The sequence below is a fragment of the Zootoca vivipara genome, chromosome 8 (genome assembly GCF_963506605.1).
Source record: "Zootoca vivipara chromosome 8, rZooViv1.1, whole genome shotgun sequence".
NCBI lineage: Eukaryota > Metazoa > Chordata > Lepidosauria > Squamata > Lacertidae > Zootoca > Zootoca vivipara.
The window spans coordinates 45,282,708-45,308,811 of NC_083283.1; the positions used below are offsets into that span (position 1 = coordinate 45,282,708).

Here is a 26,104-nt window from a genome sequence, read left to right on the forward strand (position 1 = left end):
ACCAAAATAAAATTAGCAAAGGTTAATCATGTGACCCAAAGTCCTGCAAATTCCTCAAGTACTCCAGCACTTGGTTTGTTAAAGTGCAATATTCCAGAGAAACAACAAGCAGCAGTTGTAGAAATGCACCTTCCAGAAGCCCAAAGGAAACAGGTACAATCAGAGGACAATGGCAACGCAGCACAAGAGCAGAAGTTAAATATACCTTGCTCTAAAGGAATCCAGGCTAAAGATAGGGTGGCTATAGAAAATGGTCTCTCTACCCTGAGCCAACACCATGCCCTGAGCCAGCCCCAGATGAGGTAATCAGTTTTTAATATTATTGTATGATAATTGCACACATTTATTATACGGTATATTTCAGTGTCAGATTAGAAATGTTTTTGTGAGGCAGTCTGTGCAGTTACTTTAATATACCACGGTGCAATCTGCTTAAAATGGGTCATTTCATCCCATTACTGCTTTTTCTAAATCATATGAAAAAGCTATTCTGGTCAATTTCACTTTAAGCAGGTGTGCATGGTTGGCTGCCGATGAAATCTTCTAGCACATCCATTGTTGGTTTACAGTACAACAGAAGCTTTTCAAAGCTTCCCTTCAACAGCAAAACCAGACATCTCTGCAGTGTACCACAGCATAATTGCTTTCTGTGGTCAATAGAATAATGTGCAGGGCAGCACCAAGTGCAAAAAGTGGTCCGCAATATTTTTGCCACTAGACTTTTTAAAGCTAATTTATGTAATTCAGTTACTAAATTAAACAGGAATAAATAATGTGAATGATTGTTGTTTCCCAAGTGCTGTACTCTTTTTGTCAGTATTGGATCTATTGTCAGATTGCTAATATAGTAAATTCATATGGGTTTTTCTAAGTCTTTGGTTTGGTAAGGCACATGACACATAGTGGAATAATTTGTCTAAAATGCTATGTTTCAATATTTTCTTTAGGGCTTCAATTTACATTTGGACTCAAGTCCAGAAAGTACGCCAAGGAAAATAATTACAGCACAGTCACCAGTGAAGGAAGTAAAAAAAGAAAGAGCAGAAATAAAACCTCAAGGTGAATCTTAAAATACAAGTTCCATACATTTTCACAACTTTATAACATCTTATTTGTGTGAATTATCAGTAGCTGAATTACAAGTTGTATTACAGGAAACGCTTGATGGATTTGTTCATAAAACTAGAAGCATGAATTGGAAAAGGCACTGTGTATAATTCATTCCAGCACTATGCCCTTGACAGACTAAGCTGAAAGTATCGTCGCAGCTGACTAGCTAGACCACATGTGGACAGCTCACTGGTCTCAGGCTCTCCTTGCAGGAATTACACACAACTTTCCATGTAAATTGCTCCATATGTCCTGCAAGGGAGGCAAGTGCCCCAGGTCTTTAGGGCTGGACCATTAACAGGATCCAAGCGCTGTTTGAGCCTGCAGCTGTGATTTGGTGCTGGTGGTGCCAAGATTGCTTCAACTGGTGAGGAGAGCTGCAGCAGTACCAGATTATTATTTATTAAATTTCTATACCGCCCTACACCCGCAGGTCTCAGGATTGTTACAGCATAAAATCACAATATAAAAAAACAAATTGGGTAATAAAATAAAAACAACCAATTAGCTCCAGTTGGCTTCACATTTCCAGGGCAGCTGGAGGGTCGCAGTGGGTGTTGCAGAGAGAGACCTCTTGGTCAGCAAGACCCTCTGGCCTTTTGGCTCCCAGTTGCTGTTGAAAATAAAGAGGTGGAGTTAATCTAGTTCAGAAAGCAGCTCAGAACTGTGTAGCTAAGTGATAATGACTCGCTTGGAGGCAAAATGAGATTGGTGTCGTACCGACTGAACCTTAAGCCATTTGTACATGGAAGAGCAAGCCTAAACACAATCATGTGCTGTGTGTGTGAGAAAATATGAATGTATGTGTGAATGGCCCCACCAACCACTAGTCCAGGCCCTAACCATCACTGGCTTTGGCCATGCTGACTAGCATGTGACTGCCAACTGCACATCCACTGCTGCATGTCCTTGGGAACAAAAGTGTTGCCCACCCTTCCAAATAACACACAGCGGTTGATCCCATTGTTCTTATTTACCAAGTTCACATATCTTTGAATGGATTCCCTGGTATGTTCAAAAATTGTTCACCTCAAACTATGCCATTGCTGACAAGACTACTGCTTTTACCTTACGGTAGTATATCACCTTAAGTATAATGCTGGTCTTAGTACTACATACTAAGTACTAAGCTCTTTGGCTACATACTATATACTGCAATTCTTTAATCATTATTAGAAGTGCTACTGTGTTGGCAGTTGTTCCTTATCTTAATTTTTGAGTCATACAATAGTTCTGATGCTCTTAGTGTTCTCTACTTTTACAGGAGCTATCTTGGTGAAGCTTCGGATTAGGTCTTTCTTAGTCATGTTGCCTGGAATTCTTAAGATTGGAGATGCCAGGGATTGATTTTGGCATCCTGTGCATGAAAGCTCTCCCACTGAGTTCTGCACCCTTTCCATTTTTTTAGATATGCAGACCACACAAAGCAGCTGTAATGGTTTATATTGTGTTCAAGGGATTATGTTTGACTACTGTATTCTGAATCCAACTTTGCATTTGGTTACAAAAGTTTTTTAGTGGCCAGATATAAACCTTCAATAATAGAAAATTGTATGTTGTAAGGCAAAATTACACAGAAAATTGATTTATTTTAGGTTAATATTTGTGTTTTATTTCTGCATGTCTGTCATTCTCTGCCATCAAACAGATAAAATCTCAAATACTGGGTATACATGGGATATTATATATGTGTGTGTGTGGAAGTAAAGTAACACATTTATTCCTTTATAGATGCAGCTCCCAAGCAGTTGGTTCGGACTCTGTTCACAAATAAAACCTCTGAGACAATTGAGAGCAGGTATAAATTAGTTGCATTGCTTGTTGCCTTTGTTCCTGCAGTGAACCTTTTAAAGCATGTATTAAGCCCTTCTCACCACAACTATTGAAATAAAATCATAGAATTGTAGAATAGTAGAGTTGCCAGGGACCCTCGTCCAACCCCCTGCAATGCAGACCCACAACCCTGAGATTAAGATTCTCATGCTCTACCGACAGAAGCTGTTGATGCAAGAATACCTTCCTTTTTGTATTGCTCTTGGTTTTGGAAAAAGAAACTTTTAAGTGGCTGCAGACCCTGTATTTTCAGGCCTCTAAACTCATGGGTATTCTTTCCTCCTGGTATGATCAGGCTCTGCCAAGACTAGTACTTCCCCCTGACATTCCTATGAAGACTCTGAAACAAATATAGCTGCTTCCCATACTTTTTTCGTATGCAAGCCTTGGTTCTTGCCATAAGCTATTCTGTATTTCAAGTAATTAGAGGTTTCAAATGTTAGAGGTTGCTATCTTTTATTATTGAAGTATTAAACTTTTATAGACTTAGTTATGGCTTCCAGTTAGCCCGTTAGCTTATTGAATATAAATGCAATTATTCCTTATGGGAGTTGTATGCAATTTGTATTGACTGAAGTCCCGAGTGATGATATAATTAAAGGCTTGCTATTGAGAATTAAAATGTTCATAACTGTATGCATCCATATTGTTAGGATAAGCAGGACATGCTGAACGGTGCCCTCTCTAAATAGGCTCCGCTATACTTCTTCATCATTCATAGTAAGGAAAGGCCCCCCCCCATTTCCCATAGATATTTCTGATAGTCTGCCATGCAAATGACATATTAAAGAGAAATCATTCCTCTCCTGAGTTTCATCCCCACCCTGTGTCTTTTCCTAAGGCTACATTTTCCACCACCTAAACTGAGAAGAAATGGGAAGCTGCATGGAACAACCTCCATTAATGTTGTACTGCTTGCACAACCCACTGTGAATCATAGCATGGTAGTAATAGAACACTAGTGCAGCCTCCCAAACCCAGCAGGCTGGCTTCTCTCACTGAACTTTTAGAAAGCCAGCAAGTTCGTTAAGGCTCATGGGAGAATCATGATGGGGTTGGTCAGTTGTGTGTGGTCACCTGGAAGCAATTCTTAGTTGGCCGAGCAAGTGGTTATTTACAATCCTGGTCTATCAGATGAGTGTAGGATTTGCACTTGTAGATTTTGCTTGTTTTTTTAATATGAACCATATTTTTTCAACAAAGCATAGCTAAAGAATTTTAAACAATTAAAGTTTTTTTGCATTAAAATAGGTTCCAGTTACCTTGGTTTAATATTTGAATTTTTAGCTGAATTTAACTACATATTAAAATATATAGAGAAGTAGGCAACATATTGTTTATTTGAACTATTTTTATACTTAAAGGACATGTTTGCCAAAGATTGCCTTAGCATCAAAATGTGGTGGTTTGCTTTCATCTGAAGAACATATTCGAAAACCAAAAGATGTAGTAAAAGATAGCGATAAGCAGCTGATCATAGTAAGTATTGTGCATTGTAAGTATTTTTATGTTCTTGTGCATAATTTTAATCAAAATACATTGTGTCTAAGTTTCACACAGAGTGGACCCATTGAAATTAATAAACCTAAGTCTGCTTTGCGTAGGACTAGCGTTGGCTACAGCCCACTGACTACCCACCCACCAATGTCATGGATGACACTGACTTTTATTCCTCCTAAATACATTGATGGTTATCATTTAATTATGTAAAGAAATGTAAAGTGCAAATTTGGGGATTAGGTCACAGAGAGGAAAATCGTGCCTTGTGCTTCTGACTCTGGGTGCCCAGATTACTACTGACAGGTATTGTTCCATGAGTGAACAAAATATAAACTCGCCTCCATCCATACTCTCTCACACATTAGGATTTTGCTGGTTTGTGTATGTAAAAACAAAATTCAAACAAATCACTTGATAGAGTACACTTGCAGAAAATCTTTTCCTCATAGTAAAGGAAAGTAGTGTAAATTTAAGCAACATGGAGTCAGCAGGAGTTCATGTTTTTGTAAACTGCCTATTGTGTTAAGAAACTTTGTTTAATGTGCATATTACTGCTCCTGAATGAGCACTATATTTACTTTTTAATATAGGATGCAGGACAAAAGCGGTTTGGAGCCATTTCTTGCAACATTTGTGGGATGCTCTATAGTGCTTCAAATCCTGAGGATGAAACTCAACACCTACTCTTCCACAACCAGTTCATAAGTGCTGTAAAATATGTGGTAAGAACATTTCTTTCATATAACATTGTATGCTTTGGAGCTTTTGCTATGGATCAACCAGAACAGCATTTACTGTTGGATATAGACTATTTAATAATCACCCTAAAAATTGTAGGCAAGAGTTAGATCCATTTAAATGTGTTTTTGAATGCTAGTCAGTTATTAATGTATCAATGTTAATTCATCATACCTTTTCAAGTGTTTTTTTCCTGGTCCTGGTATTTTTTCCTATGCAGCAATCTTACAGTACTGTATTTGACTTGAGCACTCAAGGATGGACTAATCTAGTCAGTAGTTTCTCTATTTGCATAAAACTGTAAATATGTGTAAATTAGTTACTGTATATGGCCATATTTTCAAGTAACTTGGCTAATAGAAAATGCTAAACTTTGCATAGTCTGACTTTTAATTTCAAAAATTGCATACCAAACAAAACTGCTATTAGTCTAATCATAATGTGTCCCTGTAACTTCCATTAAAATCAGTGAAGTTTGTTTTCTTTATCATATGTGTTACCTTCCGTACATTGACATTGATAAGACCTCCAGGACAACTGAACTGAATTCACCAAGCTACTTAATTTATGTATGACACAAATTCAATCTTTGGTTCAAATCTAGCTTGGGATATAAGAATATTTTGTATATCGTTATAGTTGTACAATTCACAGTCATATAATTTTTAAAAGAAGTAATCATCCACAGATATATCACAACATTTATAGTTTAAAAAGAGGCTATCTGAAAACGATCAGACCAGTATTTGTTACCTACACAAGGTAGTTAAGCCATTTTAGCTTTTTAAAAACTTCTCTCCAGGGCTGCGTTCAAAACGATCACAGCATAGCAATTGATATTACTAAAAAGGCTCTTGTTTCTAGACTCCTGTATGAAAGTACAGGACTAAATTAGTTTTTTAAAATAATAATTGATATAAACTGAAAGCTAAATTAAGGGTGCATGTTGGAGGTTTTGTGACCCAGAAATGGAGCAATAGCCCTTGAAGCTGGCAAAGCACTGGCTTCTGTGTTCATAATGCCTAGTCACAGCTAGCCACATTCTGAACTAACTGTAGTTCCCAAACTGTCTTTGGAGGTAGCCCAATATGTGATGCATTCCATTGTCTAACCTTTTACAAATTCTACCCTCAGTTTGTGATGCCCTATATCGCTATTAGTAAGGGAGAAATAAATCCAAAAATGTAGATGAGAATGCATATTAGTAGACTTTGAGGAAGTTTCTTTTAATATTTCTGGGTTTCTAAAATTGAAACCTACCTTTTGAATAGGGTGGAATAGAAGCTAAATACCTTGATGAAATGAACTCTTACTGCTAGTACTGAAAAGGATCTTAATCTGGTAGCCATGGTTAGTTGCTTTAGTACATTATTATTTGTTTGAAAAAAGAGCATGTAGTACTGAAAACAACAGTTCCAGATTATTATTTTTAAGTCATGTTTTAAATTTAGAAGACAGCATATCTTCCAGGGAGTTCCCCTTTCTCCCTGCTTCAAAGTGTTTTGTGTTTCAGATATACGTCACTTAGGCTAGTGAAATACACCATAACTTTCTGCATCCTTTCTGAGCAACATAAACTCTAATTTCTGGCTAAGTCCCATCTTAATAGACTTAAGTGGCTTTTTGTTTTGTTTTTCCATGCAGGTACTGCTCATTAATCACCATCAGTGTGGATCTGAAGAAGATTTAATTACCTAATTTTTGAGTATGTTTAACTTCAGATACACACAGCATAGCAACTTATCCCTTTAGGTTCTTAGAAGGTAGTTATTCTTTTTATAGCCTCATTTTTGTGACTATGATCGTTATGACCAGTTACAAAATGAATGATTCCGTATTTGAACCATTGCATGCCACTCAGTTCATTGAAAACCTCCTGGAGGTCTTTTGCATGCCAAGATGTTAAAATGTAATATTTTGTATTTATGGAGGTAACAATGTTTGTTAAAGAAACTCTGTTTTTAAAATCGGCTCATTTCTGTTCACTAGTGGCTAGAATCATCCACCTGCACATATAGTTGCTCTGCTTTGGTGTTTGGGGTATTGGATCTGATAACCAAGTAGATGTGCCAGTTGTCAGCTACTTTGTCTTAGAGTTGTTTGGGGCAACCACAGAAAAAAGAACAAGAGGAAATTCTGAAGTATTAAAACACTTTGATGGTGTTAATATGAATAAATTAAACAACAACCCAATTGGGTTTGTTGCCTACTAAACAAGATGCAGATTTTAAGGGTGTGCTGAGGGCTGCGGTAGGGGAAAGTGAAGTCCTGTTGTACAAGCAGAAATCCATTCCTCTTACACATAGATCATTTTGCATTGATGCGAACGTTGGGTTAAGCAATGTAAAAGTGTCTATTTAGTCAAGTATTTATTATGTGCTTTTTTAGGGCTGGAAAAAAGAGAGAATTTTGGCTGAGTATCCTGATGGCAAGATAATAATGGTACTTCCTGATGATCCAAAATATGCACTAAGAAAGGTAGAACAAACCTTTAAAAAAAACTCTATTCTCTTCTTTGTTTTTCACATGAGCAAATAGCTTAGTTAAGCATTTGTATGAACTTGGCTCATAATTTCAAGTGCATTTAACAGGTTGGTTCCTGTGTTAACATCAGCTGGCTGTCTCCTAATCAGCACACAAATCAGCAACCAGAAAGACCTATTACTAGTACAGTGGAACCTCGGTTTATGAATTTTCAGTTTATGAACGCCGCAGACTTATCTGGAACGGATTAATTCACTTTCCTTTACTTTTAATGGGAAAGTTCGCTTCAGTTTATGAACGCTTCAGTTTATGAACAGACTTCCGGAACCAATTACACCCATGTTTCAGTTTATGAACGCTTCAGTTTAAGTACTTCGCGGACCCGTCTGGAACGGATTAATCCACTTTCCATTACTTTCAATGGGAAAGTTCGCTTCAGTTTATGAACGCTTCAGTTTATGAACAGACTTCCGGAACCAATTGTGTTCATAAACCGAGGTACCACTGTAGTGTTATTTTAGTGCTCCCTTTTTGGGTCTAGATGTAGATTAGAGAAACTTGAAAATAAAGTGAATGCATAGGGGCTGACTGTTTGTAAACCTTTCCCCGAGATTAAATATCTGCTGCCTCTGACTATCCACATAGACCTGTGGCATTTAAAGGTACGGATATAATAGGTATGAATGGTCCAGTTATTTTAGATAACATCACATTTGCCATGCCAGAGCTTGTTATTGAATAGAAGTATATAACTATCCTGACAGGCCACTGGGGAGCTCTCGAAGGAAAAAATGTAAGAAAAGATTTCTAGTTTACATGGCTAAGTAACCTGGAACTTACGACACTCTACTGTAGAGGCTACTTTTTTGATCATAGAGAGCAAAAACCTGCAATTGAGGTGTGCTGTCTTTCCTCCATGGAAGAATAACATGTCAGAACTTGCAGAGAAGATCTGAATGAGAAAGACTCCTGAAATATAACCTCTCTTAGAACTGATTCTAAGGAACTAGGAAAGCACATTAAAATCAGCTTTGTCATAGGCAATTATTTATTTCATGAAATTTTTGCAAACAAATTTTACTAAGTGATGAAAGAATAAAATTTCAACCATACTTTAAAATCTACAAAAGTGAAAATACTAAAGCAGATTAAAATTGCCTCATAGGAAATATGCAGGGTTTGTGCAAGCACAGTGCCTGAATGTAACAGGATCTCTATTGAGCGTAACTGAACCCTGTTCTTCTAAACCAGGCATCCCCAAAGTGCGGCCCTCCAGATGTTTTGGCCTACAACTCCCATGATCCCTAGCTAACAGGACCAGTGGTCGGGGAAGATGGAAATTGTAGTCCAAAACATTGGGGATGCCTGGCCTAGAACTTATTTTAAAAAATCTTTTTTTACTTGTGAATATACTGGGTATAATTATATTATGCAATTTTTGGCAGGTTGATGAAATCAGAGAGATGGTAGATAATGATCTGGGATTTCAACAAGCTCCTCTTACATGCTCCAGAACTAAGACATTGTTATTTATTTCTAATGATAAAAAAGTAACAGGATGCTTAATCGCCGAACATATCCAATGGGTGAGTAAGGCTGTGTCCAGAACAAGTTTCTTCTTCATTCATTGGGTGGGGTTTTTTTAAGCTCTCTTCATTTTTGTAGTATTTTCTGTGGGTAGGCCATACTATAAAGAGCATTATTTGCAAGTGGCTCAGTCTTCTGAGTAATGTTGAAGGCTGGTTTTTGGCTTTTGTTCAGTTTTTAATTTTTCATATGCTTCTTGACACAGCTAGCAGTAACCCTTTCTGTAATGGGCAATGTGAACTGTTTGAGGAGGGAAGGAGTAGCATACGGGAACTGAAGTCTCAGCCCCACTCACCTCACAGAGTGTTTGTTGTGGGAGAGGAAGGGAAAGGAGAATGTTAGCCAATTTGAGACTCCTTCGGGTAGGGATAAAGCGGGATATCAAACTCCTCCTCCTTCTTCTTCTACTTCTTCCCTTAAATTGGCTGTTAGCTTTATGCCTGAAGCAATCTGGAATGTCTTCTGTAAGTGGGATTACTCAGAATTCTGTCTGTTGCAAGCTCCAAGCTGCCTGAAGACAATGTTCTCTAGTTCTGCTCAGATATCGTAAAGAACATAGCTTGGATGGGTGGGGTTTTTTTAATGAGGTATTTCCTTCTACCCCCCAAAAGTACATCCTAATGAGGGATACTATCAAGATGAATTGTATGCTGCACCAGCTGGGCAGAGGACAGACACACCTGGGGGGGGGGACAGGGGGACTGTTGCAGGCCATATACCCTAATTAAACTCTAAAGTTCCACATTGTAGGAAGTGACTGTTAACTCTAGCAGATGATTTCTCTGTTTGAAACACAAAAGCTGCTTGCTTTTTGTTCTTTTCCTTGTAATAAAAACGGCAACGGTGTGATTGAACAAAATTCTGAAAGGAGGTAGTAATGAGTTAAACATCTATAATAGACAAGTTCACCTTACATTAGCTGTTTTAGTGCACTTTGCATTGGTAAAGTATGCTGAAGCTAGGTTTGTTCTCTAGGGATACAGAGTTATCGAAGAAAAGATACCAGAAGTTAGTTCAGAAAACGAGAAAGTCACATTTGAAAGGCAAAAGGCTTGGTGCTGCTCAACATCTCCTGAACCTGCTATCTGTGGAATTAGTCGCATCTGGGTGTTTAGCATGATGCGTCGGAAGAAAGTTGCTTCTCGGATGTTAGAATGTTTGAGGTAAACATTTATTTTATATTTCAGTATGAAATGTGTTAAGTATAGGACCGGAGTCCCCATCATGGTGCCTGCAGGCGCACATGCACCATCCCTGATACCCACAAGAGCATCTCAGTCCTTAGAATCAAACAAAAATTAGCTGGTTGAAGGCTTTCCCCACCTCTGCTGTCTGTTAAGAATAGTTCCACTTTCTTTCGCCTCTGTTCAGAGTTTTGAAATGCCCTACAATCTTTGCCCTTCCCTTCTCAATTCTAGCCAGAGGTGAGAGAGAATGTGCTGTGGTGGATGTGTCAATAAGGAACAAAAACATAGTGTGTTTGTGAAAGGGAAGTGGCAAGGCACATTTTTAGCAGCAATAACCACAGGGTTCCCCCCCCCCCCTTCCGTGAGGAGGGAATAGGAGCTTTTTGGATCTCCTCCCAAAATAAAGTCCCATGAGAGAGAGGGCTGAATGACTGGGGAGCAATTCTGTAGTTCTCTCCATCCAGTTGGATAGACTATTTTTACAAAGCAATTCATGGATCCAAAGCCCAGTTCCTCATGATTTTCACAAGGTACCAGCTGAAAGCCAACATCAAATCACAGATCGCATTGATGTCCTCCACATTTGTGGAACATGGCAGATGCTGCAAGGGGTAGATATTGGAGGAGGAAAGGGAATCTTATTCCACTCTTGGACAGGACAGAAGCTGAATAGTGCCCAAAATATTTAGCATTTTATACAGTCATTTGAATATTCTAAAGTGCTTCAAAAATCAGAATATTAATCTAAATAAGCATGCTTGCAAAACATAAAAAGTAAATAGTCAGCCAGTCACACCTTTCACTTTATGTGCTATTATTGGAAGCCTTCTGTTTCATCGTAACTGAGTCCAGAGAGTAGATAGTCATATTTCAAAAGTTGTGTGAACTGTTGTAATTTCTCTTCTTACCCTCCCACCCGGTCTTTAAGACTGCTTTTTAAAAAACATGGAATCGGGTGGCATTTGATGGTGCTAGTTGTTTCACTTGATTGATGGGGGATTATTTGATCAAATAGCATGGTACCCGTGTATGTTATGTTAACGCTGTTACTTTTTAAAATATCTTTAAACAGGAGTAACTTTATATATGGCTCATATTTGAGTAAAGAAGAAATCGCCTTTTCTGATCCTACCCCTGATGGAAAACTGTTTGCAACACGGTACTTTGGAACTAGTCAGTTCTTGGTATATAACTTTCTCAGTGGACAACAACCTGCTTAGAGTGGAAATTCAATAGCAAAATTATTGTCCAGCTGCAGACAGATATGGGGACACTTCCTAGCAGTTAACTCAGGAGTAGTAACAACCAAAATGTGGTTGCTGTATTTTGTTAACTGTAAACAGTTCAAAAAGTAGGGTAATTTTTTTAAAGGCTATTTTTATATAAAGAATGTATTATATCTATAGTTACTTAGTCATGTTTACATGCAGTATATAATTGTTCATAGTGGACTGTCAACTAGTGCAAGAAGTGTGGTCGCCTTTAAAGTACATTTTGAAGTTCACAATGAAGTAATATACCAGGGCAGTGACAGCATTCCTTTTCATTAAGAGCCTATACATACATATCACCGCTAAAGGATGTTCTACAGCATGACATTCTTTAGTTTCCATATACAGTACATTTTGAATGGAAAACAATGTTTTAAAAAAGACAGTGTTGAATAGATTAGCCTGAGAAGGAGGAAGCCCTGACTTTTTTCAGCAATAGCATACTTTTTTGTGGACTTCACTTTGATACTTTATTCAAAATCCCTCCAATTTCAGAGGGTGCATATGTTGAAAAAACTGCTGTGGCCTTTCTTGACCTGTATATAATGTAAAGTATTTGATAATTTTAAAATAATGTACTAATGTTCAGTAAATTAATCAATGCCTTTGATATGGTTGAATATTAAAAGTTGATTGAAACACTAGTCTGATTATTATATCAAAATGATGAGTTGATTACCAACTATGCTAGCTAAATTTTGAAGACCTAATATATCGGGTTCCTAGTGTCACTATGGAAACTTTCCATCTAAAAGGAGACTGACAACAGTCTCTATCTCATTTCCAATAGTAGCTGGTGCACTACCTCTAGGAAGCCCTACAACATGAAGGCATTGCAGCTCAAAACACCACTTACCTTTACATTGTTAGTGTAACACTGGAAACAGATTTAAAAAGTGCTGCTGTTTCACCAAATAAAAGTTTGATGGAAGGAGATTTTCCACAATTTTAAGAATGACAGACTCTTGAATGGTAATGTGATAACATTAATTGAATTTAATGAAAGAACATTATAAACATACTATAGCCACAATTGCAGACAATTTCAATTCAAACAATAAAATGTGAGGTAGACTGGCTAGTGAAGCTAAATTCACCAAGCTTTGGTTAAGAGAATTTTACATCAAGGATTGCTTCAGACCTGATGAACTTCTTACACAGAGAATGTACCCCTACATAGAGAAAAAGCAGGCAGACAATGCAGAGCAACATATATGATGCCTACACACAGATTTGTTATATATACATATATTGTAACAAATCTGATATGGGATAATCACACTATTGATTTACAGTTTGCATACCTTTCCCCCTAGAAATAAAAATTACCAGTATAGGAAATTGGTCAGAAGTGAAGCAGTCCTACGAAAAATATTTAAACCCTTTTCAGAGGTAACACAAAACAACTGCATAAATTACAGATATGAGTGATTTGTTTTATAATTACAGATTACATTCAATATTAGCCGGTGTCTTAACTACTTATATTTGACAAGTCTACCGGTAAAATAATGCTGGCCTCTTTAATACATTCATGTCACTGCCTTGCTGGCAAGGCTTGTAACCAAAATATTAGATTGTAGCATCTGGTATCTTTTTCTGATGTACTGTCCCATAAAATCATTTAGAGAGCTTGCATTATTAAAGCACATGGATGTCAGTAATTTCTGAATAAATTTCAGCTGGAATTCAACCAAAACTCTTTATTTCTTTGCCTTAGTGACAATGCTTTGAATGTGCTCTTGTCCAATACAGAAAGAAAATAGATGTATCCAGAATCTTTCTACACAAAGCATTCCCCAATATAACAGTAGTTGAACTTCTTTATTTCCAACAATGATTTAAAATATTTCTGCACGCGTTGGTCAGTGGAGTGCACTATAGTAAAAACCCTAACCAAAAACTGCATAAGTGGGGTAGCAATGTGAGTGGCAAGAACTTCAGGCAGTTACTTTGAACTACTACTGCTGAAAACCATGTTCAGAAAGTAGTGTATCAAGTAAGGATAAGAATATGCTGTCAAGGAGATAGTACATTTTTCTAGGTAGAGAATATAGTGCTTAGAAACTGATACCCATAAACACAAACTGTTCTGAGATGGTATGTAGACAGTCTGCTACAAATATGGCCAAAAAACCCCGATTGTGTGAAAAGGCGCTTAGCCTCCAAGTTCTCAACTTACACATATTCTTGTACCTCTTTACCTAGTGTCTAATCACTCTTAGCACATGGAATTTTAAGAACTTAGTGCAAACATCATATATACAAAGATTTTTTGAAAGTTTTTTTATCTGCAAAGTTTGCATTAAAATGGAAACTTTCACAAATTCATCTTATGCGGGAACAAGACCCTAGAATGCAAGTAATTCTACATGTGTCTTAATAGGCTACACAGTGAATACACTAGCCTTGTAGTTCCTAACCGTAGTTCTTACATAACCTACCAAATAAAAATTAAGGTACTCATTAGGTATAAGGCAGATTTTGTATGGGTACAAAAAATCCCAAATAACCTACACTAAAGTAAACAATCGTTCATTTGAAACATGCTACATTTACATAAAGCTATAATAAAATGAACAGGTATGAAAACCATTACTTTCCTTTTCAACTTCAATCAATATATTATGCTTTTCATTATTTGTAAACAGCTTTTTCACAAGGTTAAAAAGTTGTACAATTAACACTTTTGTTCTAAATGCAGTTTGGCAGGTGCTTCTCAATCGACTTCTTGTGTTTAGATCATAATAAGTTTAATGCAAAGAATGAAATTCTCACTAACAAAACGAAAACGGGCTGCATATTTCTTGGTGCAACAAGAAAAAGTGTAAGAATGTCAGTGAAGGAAGGAACCACCAACAAAGTGTCACAGTAGGAAAAGCTGGAAAAATCCGAGTAGGAAAAAGGAAGTGAATTCTATCCATAAATGTTAACTGCATTATGAAGTCCTGCTTGTACCGTACTCATTTAAACTCTCAGCATATTTCACAGCACAAAGTGCTGGTACAAAGAAACCCACTCTTAAAACAATTCACAGCCTATTTAAAAATAGTGTTATTTTAACACCTCTCTCTAATTCAAACAAAGCACAGAGCTTGATCCAGTTAAGCACATGTGTTCAGTACCTAAGGATGAAAGAATTCTACAGACCCCAGCTGAGTTCTGCTGTAACTATTTCCATCAAAACAAGCATGTACTGAGGCAGTACAAGGGCACTTGCAGTAACAGGAGATCTGTGCCCACCTCCCGTATCCCCCTTCTATTTCTGTGCCTTGTATGCTACTTATGTTTAGGACCAAAAGGAACATGTATGTTGCAACAGTAAGAATATGGAAAGTGCTCTCAGACTTCCCATTCCTTCCACTATCTTTTCATGCTACCTGTTTATGCCCATGTGCTTGCATTGGGGAGTTGGGAATAACAGCTATATTGAACTCAGTGGAACACAGGTGCTGGAGTTATGCTCCATTACATCAAGCCCTAAATAGTTAAAATGACCTGGTCAACTTTTCCAGGTGTGCTTAAGACATTTATATATGCGTGTATGTGTATAAACACATAGCTCCTGCTGTTGGTCCCAATTCAGTTGGAAGTTATTTAACTTTGGCTCTCAGAACTGGTGGCTCATCTTGCTTCAGCCATTAAATACTTCATGCTCCTGGTCTATGGTTTGTCTGTATTTCATGGGTTAGTAAATGCTCTCCATAAAAGCACACATATAGCATTCTCTGCCCATAAAACTATAAAGTTGTAACAAGCGAGGCTCCGACTGCAAAAAGAAATAAAGGAACTTCTGCTGTGTGAGAACAAGCTAGAAGGCTGATTTGTCACCTCAAAATGATTTCTGATAGTACTGAGGCTTACATCATTTTGGTGGAGTTTAAGCACACTGATGAGACAATATGCATAAGCAGGCTGGTTGTCAAGATTGATCCATGTGCAAAAATAGGTTCCTGCACGTGGCTTGGCATGCTACCAGAGAGGAAAGGCTGATCACCTACTGAGTTGAAGATCTTTCCATTCAGACCAATAATGGATACCCCAAAAGGTGAAAATAACAGCTGTTCTGACAAACCAGCGTGTGCATACAATGCCTGCCTTACATTCATCGATTTGTTCAGGCTTATGTAGTAAACTTTAACTTTTGTGGAAATTTTGCCAAAAGTTTCAATACATATAAAATCACAAACCTTAAGCTAACACTGCACAGAAAGTGAACAAAAATAATCTTTCAAACACACAATTCTAGGTTACTTTTTGTCTTTTCAAACCCCTGAGTTATACCGTACCAAAAGTACAGATATGAAGAGAAATGGACATCATTCCTCAGCATATTATCTTCAAATAATTCCACGTTCTTACTGTGAACCTCATGTAACACATTCAAGCTGATAGATGCCAAAAGTCTGTTTAATTCTCCTCTTTTAGCATAGTATAAAGTGAACAGGAGAACTTGCCATCCACAAAAATGTTATTCTCCACATCATGGGTCATAATGGGTATGCCATTATGTAACAGTGACCCATGAGGAATCGCCTTGAATCAATTCACTTTTCAGTCATAAAAAATAAAGTCTGGGTTAGAAATTTGGGGGATCCTTAAGAGTAGTGAACATAAATATTGGTTGCACTTTGCTCCACAGTGATTGTACTTTCAAAGAAAGGGGGAAAAGACACAATCCGACTTGTCAGGTTCTGTTCTTTTCCTTTGCCATGTGTTTCCTCTCAAACTTATATATGGCGCCCAGTCAGAAAATAGAGTGGCTTATCATCGCTACTATTAGCAGTCTGAAATTCATCTCTCAGACGAAACTGCCATTCATCTTCCAGCTCTAGGCGGACTATTGTTTGCCGCAATGAGCTCCTGTCTTGGCAAATGACACACAGGGTTGCACCTTAGGTTAAAAAACAAAGGACAGTTTATACCACCGTTTCAATTCCATGTTTGTTTGTTTGTTTTGTTAATTTTCTGATATTTCTCCCTCCTACTTGGAAATATTACATATACACAAATGAGGCATGCACCTTTCCCAGCCTAATTTCAATGTATACAGTACACAGCACTCCCTCAACCCACTTTTTTCAGATTTCCTCCAGGAAACAGCTTTCAGGTTCTACTTCCCAAGAAAGCCAAAAGCCACCACACCGTTAATCATAAGATTGCCCATAATATGCCACTAGTGATAATGTGAGGTTTCCTCAAACACGGTGTATCATCGTAACCTGTGAAACGATCAAGCTCCAACAAGGTGGAACTGCTTTTCCAGTTGCAACTGTAATGTCAAGTCTTAAACGGGAGTTAAGCAACCATATTACAGTCATACCTTGGTTTACAACCGCCTCGGTTTACAAACACTGCGGACCCATCTGGAACAGATTAATTCACTTTCCATTACTTTCAGTGGGAAACGCTTCAGTTTAAGTACAGACTTCCAGAACCAATTACACTCATACTTCGGGTTAAGTACACTTCAGGTTGAGTACTCCACGGACCCGTCTGGAACGGATTAATCCACTTTCCATTACTTTCAGTGGGAAAGTTCGCTTCAGGTTAAGTACACTTCAGGTGAAGTACAGACTTCTGGAACCAATTGTGGTTGTAAACCGAAGTACCACTGTATACCTAACATTAAAAGGCCTAACATGCGTTTTTACTAATACAGTATTCCATATTTATAAGAAGAATTCCCACTTCATCTTTAACCATGCTTCAAAGGCAAGTGAAACAATCAAATGTTTTTTCTACCCTTAGGGGAAAAAGTACAAAAAAGGTAGTTACAAGTAATGAAGCAACTCAACTAACTCAAAAGGGATACTTCCTGAGTTGCCAGAGTAGATTGTGCTTCCCTGGATGTGTCTGCAATGGATTTGGCTTGCAGAGCCTTGACATCCCCACCAGTCTTTTAGGCTCCTGCCAACTACCGGTACCATGGTTCCCAGTTCTAAAAGGCCCCAGAGAAAAAGGAAGCAGCCATGGATGGAGATATCACCTGCCATTACACTGTGACGAGCTTTATAGTTCCTGCATGTAATGACAATGCCATCCCAATCTACTCTGCTAGAAAAACATTAAGCAAGCACTAGACACAAAAGTTCAGAACAGAAATCACATTACCTTTCAGGAACTTGAACCTCTTAAGAAAATCTGCTCCTACAAAGGAGTCGCAAAGATATAGAAGTAGTCCACTGAAAAATACCGCTTCACAGTTGACATTGACAGAGTGCGGCCGTGAACTGACGTAGCAAAGAGCTACCTAAATCAGAAATGGGGGGAAATGGTTATATATGTTTGAGTTGTTGTTTTTTCTTTAAAGTTTTATGCTCTAACTTACGAACAGGAACATCACCACAACAGTGGTGGACTAATGCTCTGAATAAATTGCAGTTACTACCCCAACATCTAAACAGTCAACTCATGAGTAATTGCATAAAATAAAATAAAATATTGAAGGAATTCACAAAAAATGTAAAAGCATTATCCTGCCTACAAAAGGACAGGAGTAGAAATGTATGAGCAACTAATCTCAGTTTTCATGGGTCCCTGCTTATAGCAATTAAATACAACAATATCAGTACATCAGCAACATAAACAGAAGCTAACGACCTAAGAAAATCACGGCACAGTTGCCTTGTTTTTTGAAGGAGTGGAATCCCCCCTTCAAAAGTTGATTATTGGTAAGATTCATAGATACATACTTCAGGCCCAATGTTCAGATAGCAGTCAATGGCTAATACAGGGTTTCTGAAGTTGTGGATGGCCTTTGGGAAAAGCTTGTATGTGGCGTGTTGAAGAAACTTCTCCAGGAGGAACTGAGCTGGAGCTGCCAGGAGTGTGTGCTCGCTGTCTGGAGCACAGACATACTGAAGAGGCATTATTGGAGTCAAGCTCTCAGATACCTGTGAAGGAAATATATATATACCGGTATATGTAAAAGTGAAATGTAATGAGCAGCATGTCAATCACCAGGCAGCTGCCTGAGGAGAACGTGTGCCAATGCCAAACTTGAGAAGAAGCATAAGACTGGAAGAACGCTTACTCTCTGGCGTTTTAACAAGTTTTTCATAGCAGCTAATACTAGAGGCCTCCATCTAGCTACATCAGGCACCCCCAAACTTCGGCCCTCCAGATGTTTTGGACTACAATTCCCATCTTCCCCAACCACTGGTCCTGTTAGCTAGGGATCATGGCAGTTGTAGGCCAAAACATCTGGAGGGCCGCAGTTTGGGGATGCCTGAGCTACATTATGCTCCTCAGAAGCATGTACTGACTGCTATGGACAGGTGCGGAGGCAGCACACAAAATATGCACAGCTACAGTATACACTAAATATAACTAGTTGGATATTTTCACATTTTGGTTATGTGTCCAACCACTGGCAGCAGAGCAATGGTCAAGATAGTAGTTGGGTGCAAGGGTGGGAAGACTGGCCATGTCATTTGAGACCAGGCAAGGTAGAAAAGGCCAGAGTCAAATAATCTGTCAAATAACAGATTTCTTAACTTCTCTTGTTGCCCTGCTGTGCAATGGATGTTCTGCTATGTATGACGACTACACAGATAGAAAGACTCCAGTAAGTTGTGTGCTGTGGGGTGTCAGGAAATGAGAAATGACAGCCTTGGAGAGCAAAAAGGAGGCTCCAGAGGCAATGGTTTAACAGGCATGGCCAAACTTAGTGTAAGAATGAAACACCACAAACTAAGATCAATGGAAATTACATAAGGTTCTTTACATAAGGACCCCTGGACGGTTAAGTCCAGTCAAAGGCGACTATGGGGTTGGGGCGCTCATCTCGCTTTCAGGTGTTTGTCCGCAGACAGCTTTCCAGGTCATGTGGCCAGCATGACTAAACCGCTTCTGGTGCAACAAAATACTGTGATGGAAACCAGAGCGCATGGAAACACCATTTACCTACTTATCTACTTGCACTGGCATGCTTTCAAACTGCTAGGTTGGCAGGAGCTGGGACCGAGCAACAGGAGCTCACCCCGTCGTGGGGATCTGTACCTTCCAATCAGCAAGAGCAAGAGGCTCAGTGGTTTAGACCACAGCACCACCCGTGTCCCTAATACGTAGGATAGGGGTGAAGAACCTAGGTTCTCCAGATATTGTTTGCCACCCCAATTTAGGGTTATATGGGCTCATGACAGGCTATAAAGACACACCCACACCCTGCCGCCCCACAAAGCACCTTCCCATTAGCTTCTAGCACCACCAATGAGCTCACAGACAGCAAAAGCAGTCAGGAATTAGTGTTTGGGAGGATGTAAACATGCTCTTAAAACAATATGCCAACATGAAAGGAAACACCTTGTATCATCAAGTTTTCCCCAAACAGGTGTGTGCCTGCCTTTATCATTCACCTAAAACTGATTTTAAAAAAGTTACGACAGGAGGTCAGGATTTGTATGCAGACCTGGATTAGAGTTTCAAGTATCAAATAGATTAGTATACACAGGAGTCAAATAATACATTTAATTTTTTGCAATTTGTCTAAACCACTAAGCCTAGGGCTTGCCGATCAGAAGGTTGGCGGTTCGAATCCCCGCGATGGGGTAAGCTCCCGTTGCTCGGTCCCAGCTCCTGCCATCCTAGCAGTTTGAAATAACGTCAAAGTGCAAGTAGATAAATAGGTACCACTCTGACGGGAAGGTAAACGGCATTTCCGTGCGCTGCTCTGGTTCGCCAGAAGCGGCTTAGTCATGCCCTGGAAGCTGTCTGCGGACAAATGCTGGCTCCCTCGGCCTATAGAGCGAGATGAGCATGCAACGCCAGAGTTGTCCGCGACTGGACCTAATGGTCAGGGGTCCCTTTACCTTTAAACCTCTAAGAGTACGTTATTAGGAGGCCCTAATAGCCAAGACAGCTTCCCCTTGAGATAGCTAATCACCCAGCTATTAAAAATCTTCCCCCTTCATCAGTGATTTCACCACAAGCAGGTAGTATCCCTCTGAATGCCAGTTGCTGGGAAGCATAAGTGGAGAGAGATCAATGTTGCTCTTGGGTCCTCCTGTGGGCTTCCCATAGGCATCTGACTGGCTACTCTGAAAACAGGATACTGACCAAGATGGATCCTGTGCCTGATCCATCAGAGTTCTTCTTTTCTTCTTATGAGGTAAAATGAAACTGTTGTCACTGAAGAAAGCAAAGGCACTGTTTTGTTTTCTTGTTGTTCAACGATGGTACTCACCATGATTTTAGGCTTAATGGCAAAGTTCTTTTGACCTCCAACCTGGATGTGTTTCTTCATGAGACTGAAGTTGTTAAAGCAACAGATAAGCAGGCCGCTACTGTTTGTTCTCAGATTAAAATCTACATCTTCACAGAAATACCTAAAAAATGGATACAGATTTTGTTCAAATCATGGTATGCACCTTCTGATTACTTACCATAAATTGTATTGAGACCAACTCTCCTATAATCCTAGATTGCAACAAGAACACTTATCTGTAATTATTGTTCCTCATGAATGGCCTTTGCAGTCACACATATAGATGGCTCACCTGACTAGTGACTTGGAATTTCTTAAAAGCAACAGCACACACCATATGGATTTCCCCTTCCCTACCAGGTGGTAGCCTGAGACAAGAGAGGATTTTTATAAGAGGAAGGAATAACACCTGTCACAGTGGCCTGAGTGGGCTACTTCAGAGTAACGACTCCACACAGCTCTGCATTTTATCCCTTTTATTGGTGCTGTGTATTTACAGTGCTAAAGGCAGTGCTATTTACAGAAAATGGCACATCTTGTCAGTCTTCTTCAGTACCTCCGAATGGAGGTTGGCGAGTTTTCCTCCAGCATAAAAGCTTGGGGAGACCCAGCCTCTTCCCACGACGTTTCTTGCGCAATTCCGGAGTCGGTGGGATCGGCCTTCCCCCCTTGCTCCCCCCTTCCTGTCCCACCTTGGGCAGTGGCTCTGCTACCTTGCCTGAGCCTCGGACACCACTTCCTGCTTCTCCACTTGAGTCGGAACTCTCCCTGCTTTCCCCAGCGCTCGGGGATGGGCTGGAGCTCAAGATGGGAGGGACCTCCCGATATCCTCTGTCCCTCACAACACCCTTTTGTCTCAGGTTACTACCTGGAAGCTGCCCAATATGGAAAGTGGGAAGAATGGAGAAAGGGACAGCACCATAGGAGCATGTCTGTAGGGGTTAAATTCACTCTTTTCTTGAAAAAAAGGCATTTCTGTACTAATATATTTATATTTATTACATCTAAAGCCCACTTTTCCTCCAATCATCTCAAGTCAACATACATACATAGTTCTTTATCCCTCCCTTTTATCTTCAGGCCAAGAGACAGTGACTGGTACAAGCTATATGCCTGAGTGGGGATTTGAAACTGGGCCTCCCCAAGGCTCCCTACAGATCATGCTGTAAGCCTGTCTTTTACAGGGAAATAGCTTAAGTCAAGGCTTTACAGCAACCATATTTCTTAATTCTAAATGTGTCTGTGTAGGATCAAATCAAGAAGAAAACATATTCACAGCGGCCAGAGGCTGCTCTTTCAATCACCAGTTGTCCTGTCCCTTCAGATTCCAAATAGGTCAAACAAACATATTAAGACACGTGGCTAATCAGCCTAAGGCACATGTGCAAACTGTCATTGATATGGTATTTTAAAATCTCATTATCTGTGCTCTTAGAAAACTCCTATTTCAGTGGGGATTGTGCTGGGAAAGATCTCAAAGACTGGTCCAACTGGAGTCCCACTAAAATGCCCCAAATGAAAACACACATACATGGCCACCTCCGTTTCTTGTTGGTTTCATATACAAGCGGTGGCCATTTCCGTTCCTGCCTCCTGCCGCCCCAACCCATTCCGCCCTTCCCATCCCCGTTCTGCCTTTGCTTTGACCTCGTTTTGCCTTCTTCCAGGTCCAAAAGGAACCACGCATTGCTGATCACATGTCAATTGGACACACCAAAAATGGTCGCCGCCTGTATTATTTTCAATCTATTGTTCAAGCAACCAACTTGTATTTGGCAGAACTACAATCTCAGAAATAATTCAGCTTATTTTCTTTACTGGGTTGACTTCCTTTAAGCCTCACTGACACCTGTACATTCAAAACTAGTATAGCAACTGACAGCAAAAGGGTTGCATTTTCCTACCTGTTTAGATCATATTGCACATTTTGGGTCAGGTCTACGTTGAGTAGTATAAAGTCATGTATGTGGCATCTGGAGAAAGGAGCTTTGGGAGCTCTGAAATTCAGTTTGCTGTTCCATTTCTGAATGCCCAGTATTGCATAATGGACAATTTTTGGTGTGGCTTCAATGTGCTGTAGAACGCTCTTCAGAGACACATTTTTACTCGTCGATCCTTGATCCATGGACTGACTATGAAACGCAAAATATTTTTTATTGTACTGCATCACAACTCCACTCAGAGGAACAAATTATTACCAAGCAATCTGACTCTACTGGAGCTTTGTACCTCACAGGGTTGTTTGGAAATTATTGTGCTTGCTTTAAGAGATATTAGGCTGCATGGAGTGATCAGTCTTATCATACTCTTTGTCTCTTTTTCATGTTGCTCATCTTTCAAAAAACTAGGTCTAGAACGTAGAAATACTAGTTATATTAAAAGTACAGAGCAGCGTTCCAAATCAAATCAGCAAGAAACACACATGCTATCCAGTTACACGTGTGAGAAGGGGCAGCTTGGCCATGCTGCTGGTCTTACCTCAACATCACCCAACACGGCTGCCCTGTCAAAGCATGGATAATGCGTGAAGGGGTTATAGTGTAGTGATCCAAGATTCTGCTATAGCTCCTAGTCTCTAATTTTGAGACACTGACTTACCTGAACTGTTCTTGGGTGACATGGCTGTTCCATAAGACACAGGAGTCATCCATAACCACAATGAATGGCCAGACACACTGACGCTTGACTCCTAGCTCCTCCAAGCGATTTCTCTCCAGCTCCAAGTTATGGTAAGAAAGCTCTTTAATAAGGAATCTGGCAGCACCTGAAAACATGTAGCATAGAACTTTACCATTTGGGGGGAAACAGAGACCTCTAAATTCCACATAACAGTTGGAAGTTTGTGAAAATAGACAGTATGGAAAATGGTGTTTATGAACGCTAAGGGGTAGGAATCAAGTGGAATTATGCTGTATGAAATGGTCCAAAGACAGACTTTGAAGCTAGGACTAATTGGAAACTGGCCGACTGTCCAATGAGTGTTGGCTGCAGAGTCAATCATGTCTTCTAAGGTCAAAGAGCCATCATATGACATGGCATTGAAGAGGAAGTCACCATGCTAGGTCCACTAAAATTCTAAAGCATTGCCAAAGCTTTAGCTATGCTAATATATTTAATCAGTATTCGAATCTTTGAAAATATTCAGTGAAGCTGAATTATGGGATCTTATTCTTCCTGCAGTCATGAATGAAACTGGGAGGCCCCAAGATGAACCTATAAGAGGGGCCGGATTTTGCTTTCTGGAGTAAGCATTCTGCACAATTTCAGTTCTCCTGATGAAGCTCACAAGCTGAGCTTTAGTCAGTCACTATCTCTCAGCCTAAACTACCTCACAGAGTTGTTGTCAGGATAAAATGGATAAGCTGGGGGGGAGGAGAAGTATTGTATGTACGCTACCATTATCTGTCTGGAGGAAATGCAGGAAATGTAACCAACAAATAAAAATATTATCAAAACTTCCTAAGTTCCAAAATTCCCTCCACATTTTGCTAACTGCTTGACCACCAACAAACACCAAATACCCAATGTGAGCAAGACCATCTTAGATGTGTCCATTAACATGTCATACAGAACAGTACATGTAAGTGAAATTGTAGTGGAAATCAAAGAGAATAAAGGGAGGGAGGGGGAGAAAGTGCCTATAAGACAAGAATTATAAACAACAAAGACATTTCTTCAGTAATTACACATTTAATGCTAACTGGATACTGCTCCCTATAATTATGCTTCCATGTCATTAACGGGTATGTTTAGAATCAAAAAGTTATAGGACTATATAAATGCTTACCAACTCCAGCATTGTTGAACATTCCTGGCAAAACCAGCATGATGTGGTTGGGCCAATATTTGCGGTAAAGTGGCATTTCATATTCCTTCACCACAAGCAGATGGAGGTGGCTGATGCCTTCCATAGCATGATATAGATTCAAGAGGCCATGCTCATGGCGTCCACTTGAAGGAGTGAAAATGGGACTCTTTACTGCATTCAAGTTCTGTTAGCAGCACAAAGAGAAAGGAAGAGTCCATATATGTTGGGCACAACACATCTCTCTTTGCTTCTGAGGTGATATACCCAACTTTCTTGTAGGGAGAACATGCACACTGGTAGACCAAACTTTGCCAATCAGAGGGTTCTTCGTATTTCTCACCTGTCCCATCCTTTTCCTACAGAAATTAATTAATCCAACTGACTTCTATAGTAAACATTGATGGGTCTGCTAAGGCTCGGTAAAAAAAAACTACCCCGTTCCCTAAACTCTGCAGGCCACAACATAACAGAGAGAAAGTTGTTTTGCTCTCACTTTGTGCTTTCAATTAAAACCAAGTAGCTTGTTTCAATGACAACTAAAGAGAATCACAGCATTCTGTAAAGGAATGGCAATCAATAAATATTTGGGGCGGGTGTGGGTGTGTTAAAATAGTCTGTCATACTGATAGGCCTTTACTAACATTAATAATTGTTTTCACTTGCAGCTGACATCTTATGTCAAAAAGAAGTGTTTCTTTACAAAGCCCAGTGTTGAACAATGGAAGATGTAGTGATGGCTTTAAAAGGGGATTAGACAAATTAATGGAGATTACAGCTGTCAATGACTACTAGTTATGATGAGTATGTTCTACCACCAGTCAGAGGCAGCCTGCCGCTGACTGCTACTCACTGGGGAATAACAGAATAACAGGAGAGAGCTATTGCCCTCATATCCTGCTTATGGGTTTCCCACAGGCATCTAGTTGGGTACTGAGGGGAACACATGCTAGATTAGGTAAGGTTCTCAGTGCTCCAAACCAGAGTTTGGAAGCTTAGAAACAGGTGCTGGGCTTGCAAGCTCCCTCATCTGTCCTCTTTATCCCTTCAAGACATGGGCCTCCTCTTCCCTTTCCTGGTTTGCATACTCTATTTTCTCACAATGAGATCCAAATTAGACAAGCTATGCTTAGAGCTAACAGGAATTACTTCTATACCTTGATGATGAAATGTATAGTTTAAAGTGGCTTTGGGGTCAATTTTGTTTACTATTAACCAGAATTTTCCTAATTTGGATGTCACAACAAACTATGGTCATGCAAACTAGGAAGTGAAATGGAATCCATGCATGAGAGATTGTAAGAGAATGTTCATGAGCTAAGAGCATATTCCTAATCTTCCAAAGCGCAGTTTGGGACATTGGGAATGTGGCAAATGAATT

General features: G+C 39.4%; 2 protein-coding genes across 13 annotated transcripts in view; one reads left to right on the forward strand and one right to left on the reverse strand.

Annotated features, from left to right (window-relative positions):
- ESCO1 (establishment of sister chromatid cohesion N-acetyltransferase 1) lies at nt 1–14,514 on the forward strand (the record flags this gene model as incomplete). The annotated part of the gene is given in 10 exon segments (XM_060277893.1): nt 1–261; nt 264–302; nt 948–1,059; nt 2,842–2,908; nt 4,308–4,422; nt 5,034–5,165; nt 7,570–7,659; nt 9,111–9,251; nt 10,228–10,415; nt 11,512–14,514. Coding segments are annotated over 10 exon segments (1,293 nt in total), but the record flags the coding sequence as incomplete, so codon positions are not given.
- Nucleotides 14,515–15,545: 1,031 nt separating this feature from the next.
- The window catches only part of GREB1L (GREB1 like retinoic acid receptor coactivator), a 168,113-nt gene continuing 157,554 nt past the window's right edge, over nt 15,546–26,104 (reverse strand). For all 12 annotated transcript variants that reach the window (XM_035125273.2, XM_060277887.1, XM_060277884.1 and 9 more), the window contains 7 exons: nt 24,706–24,910; nt 23,517–23,682; nt 22,823–23,050; nt 20,898–21,039; nt 18,406–18,606; nt 17,825–17,963; nt 15,546–16,604 (listed from right to left, as the gene is read on the reverse strand). In XM_035125273.2, coding sequence (XP_034981164.2) covers nt 16,441–16,604; nt 17,825–17,963; nt 18,406–18,606; nt 20,898–21,039; nt 22,823–23,050; nt 23,517–23,682; nt 24,706–24,910 — 1,245 coding nt within the window. In that variant the 3' untranslated portion in view covers nt 15,546–16,440. The remainder of the gene's footprint in view (nt 16,605–17,824; nt 17,964–18,405; nt 18,607–20,897; nt 21,040–22,822; nt 23,051–23,516; nt 23,683–24,705; nt 24,911–26,104) is intronic.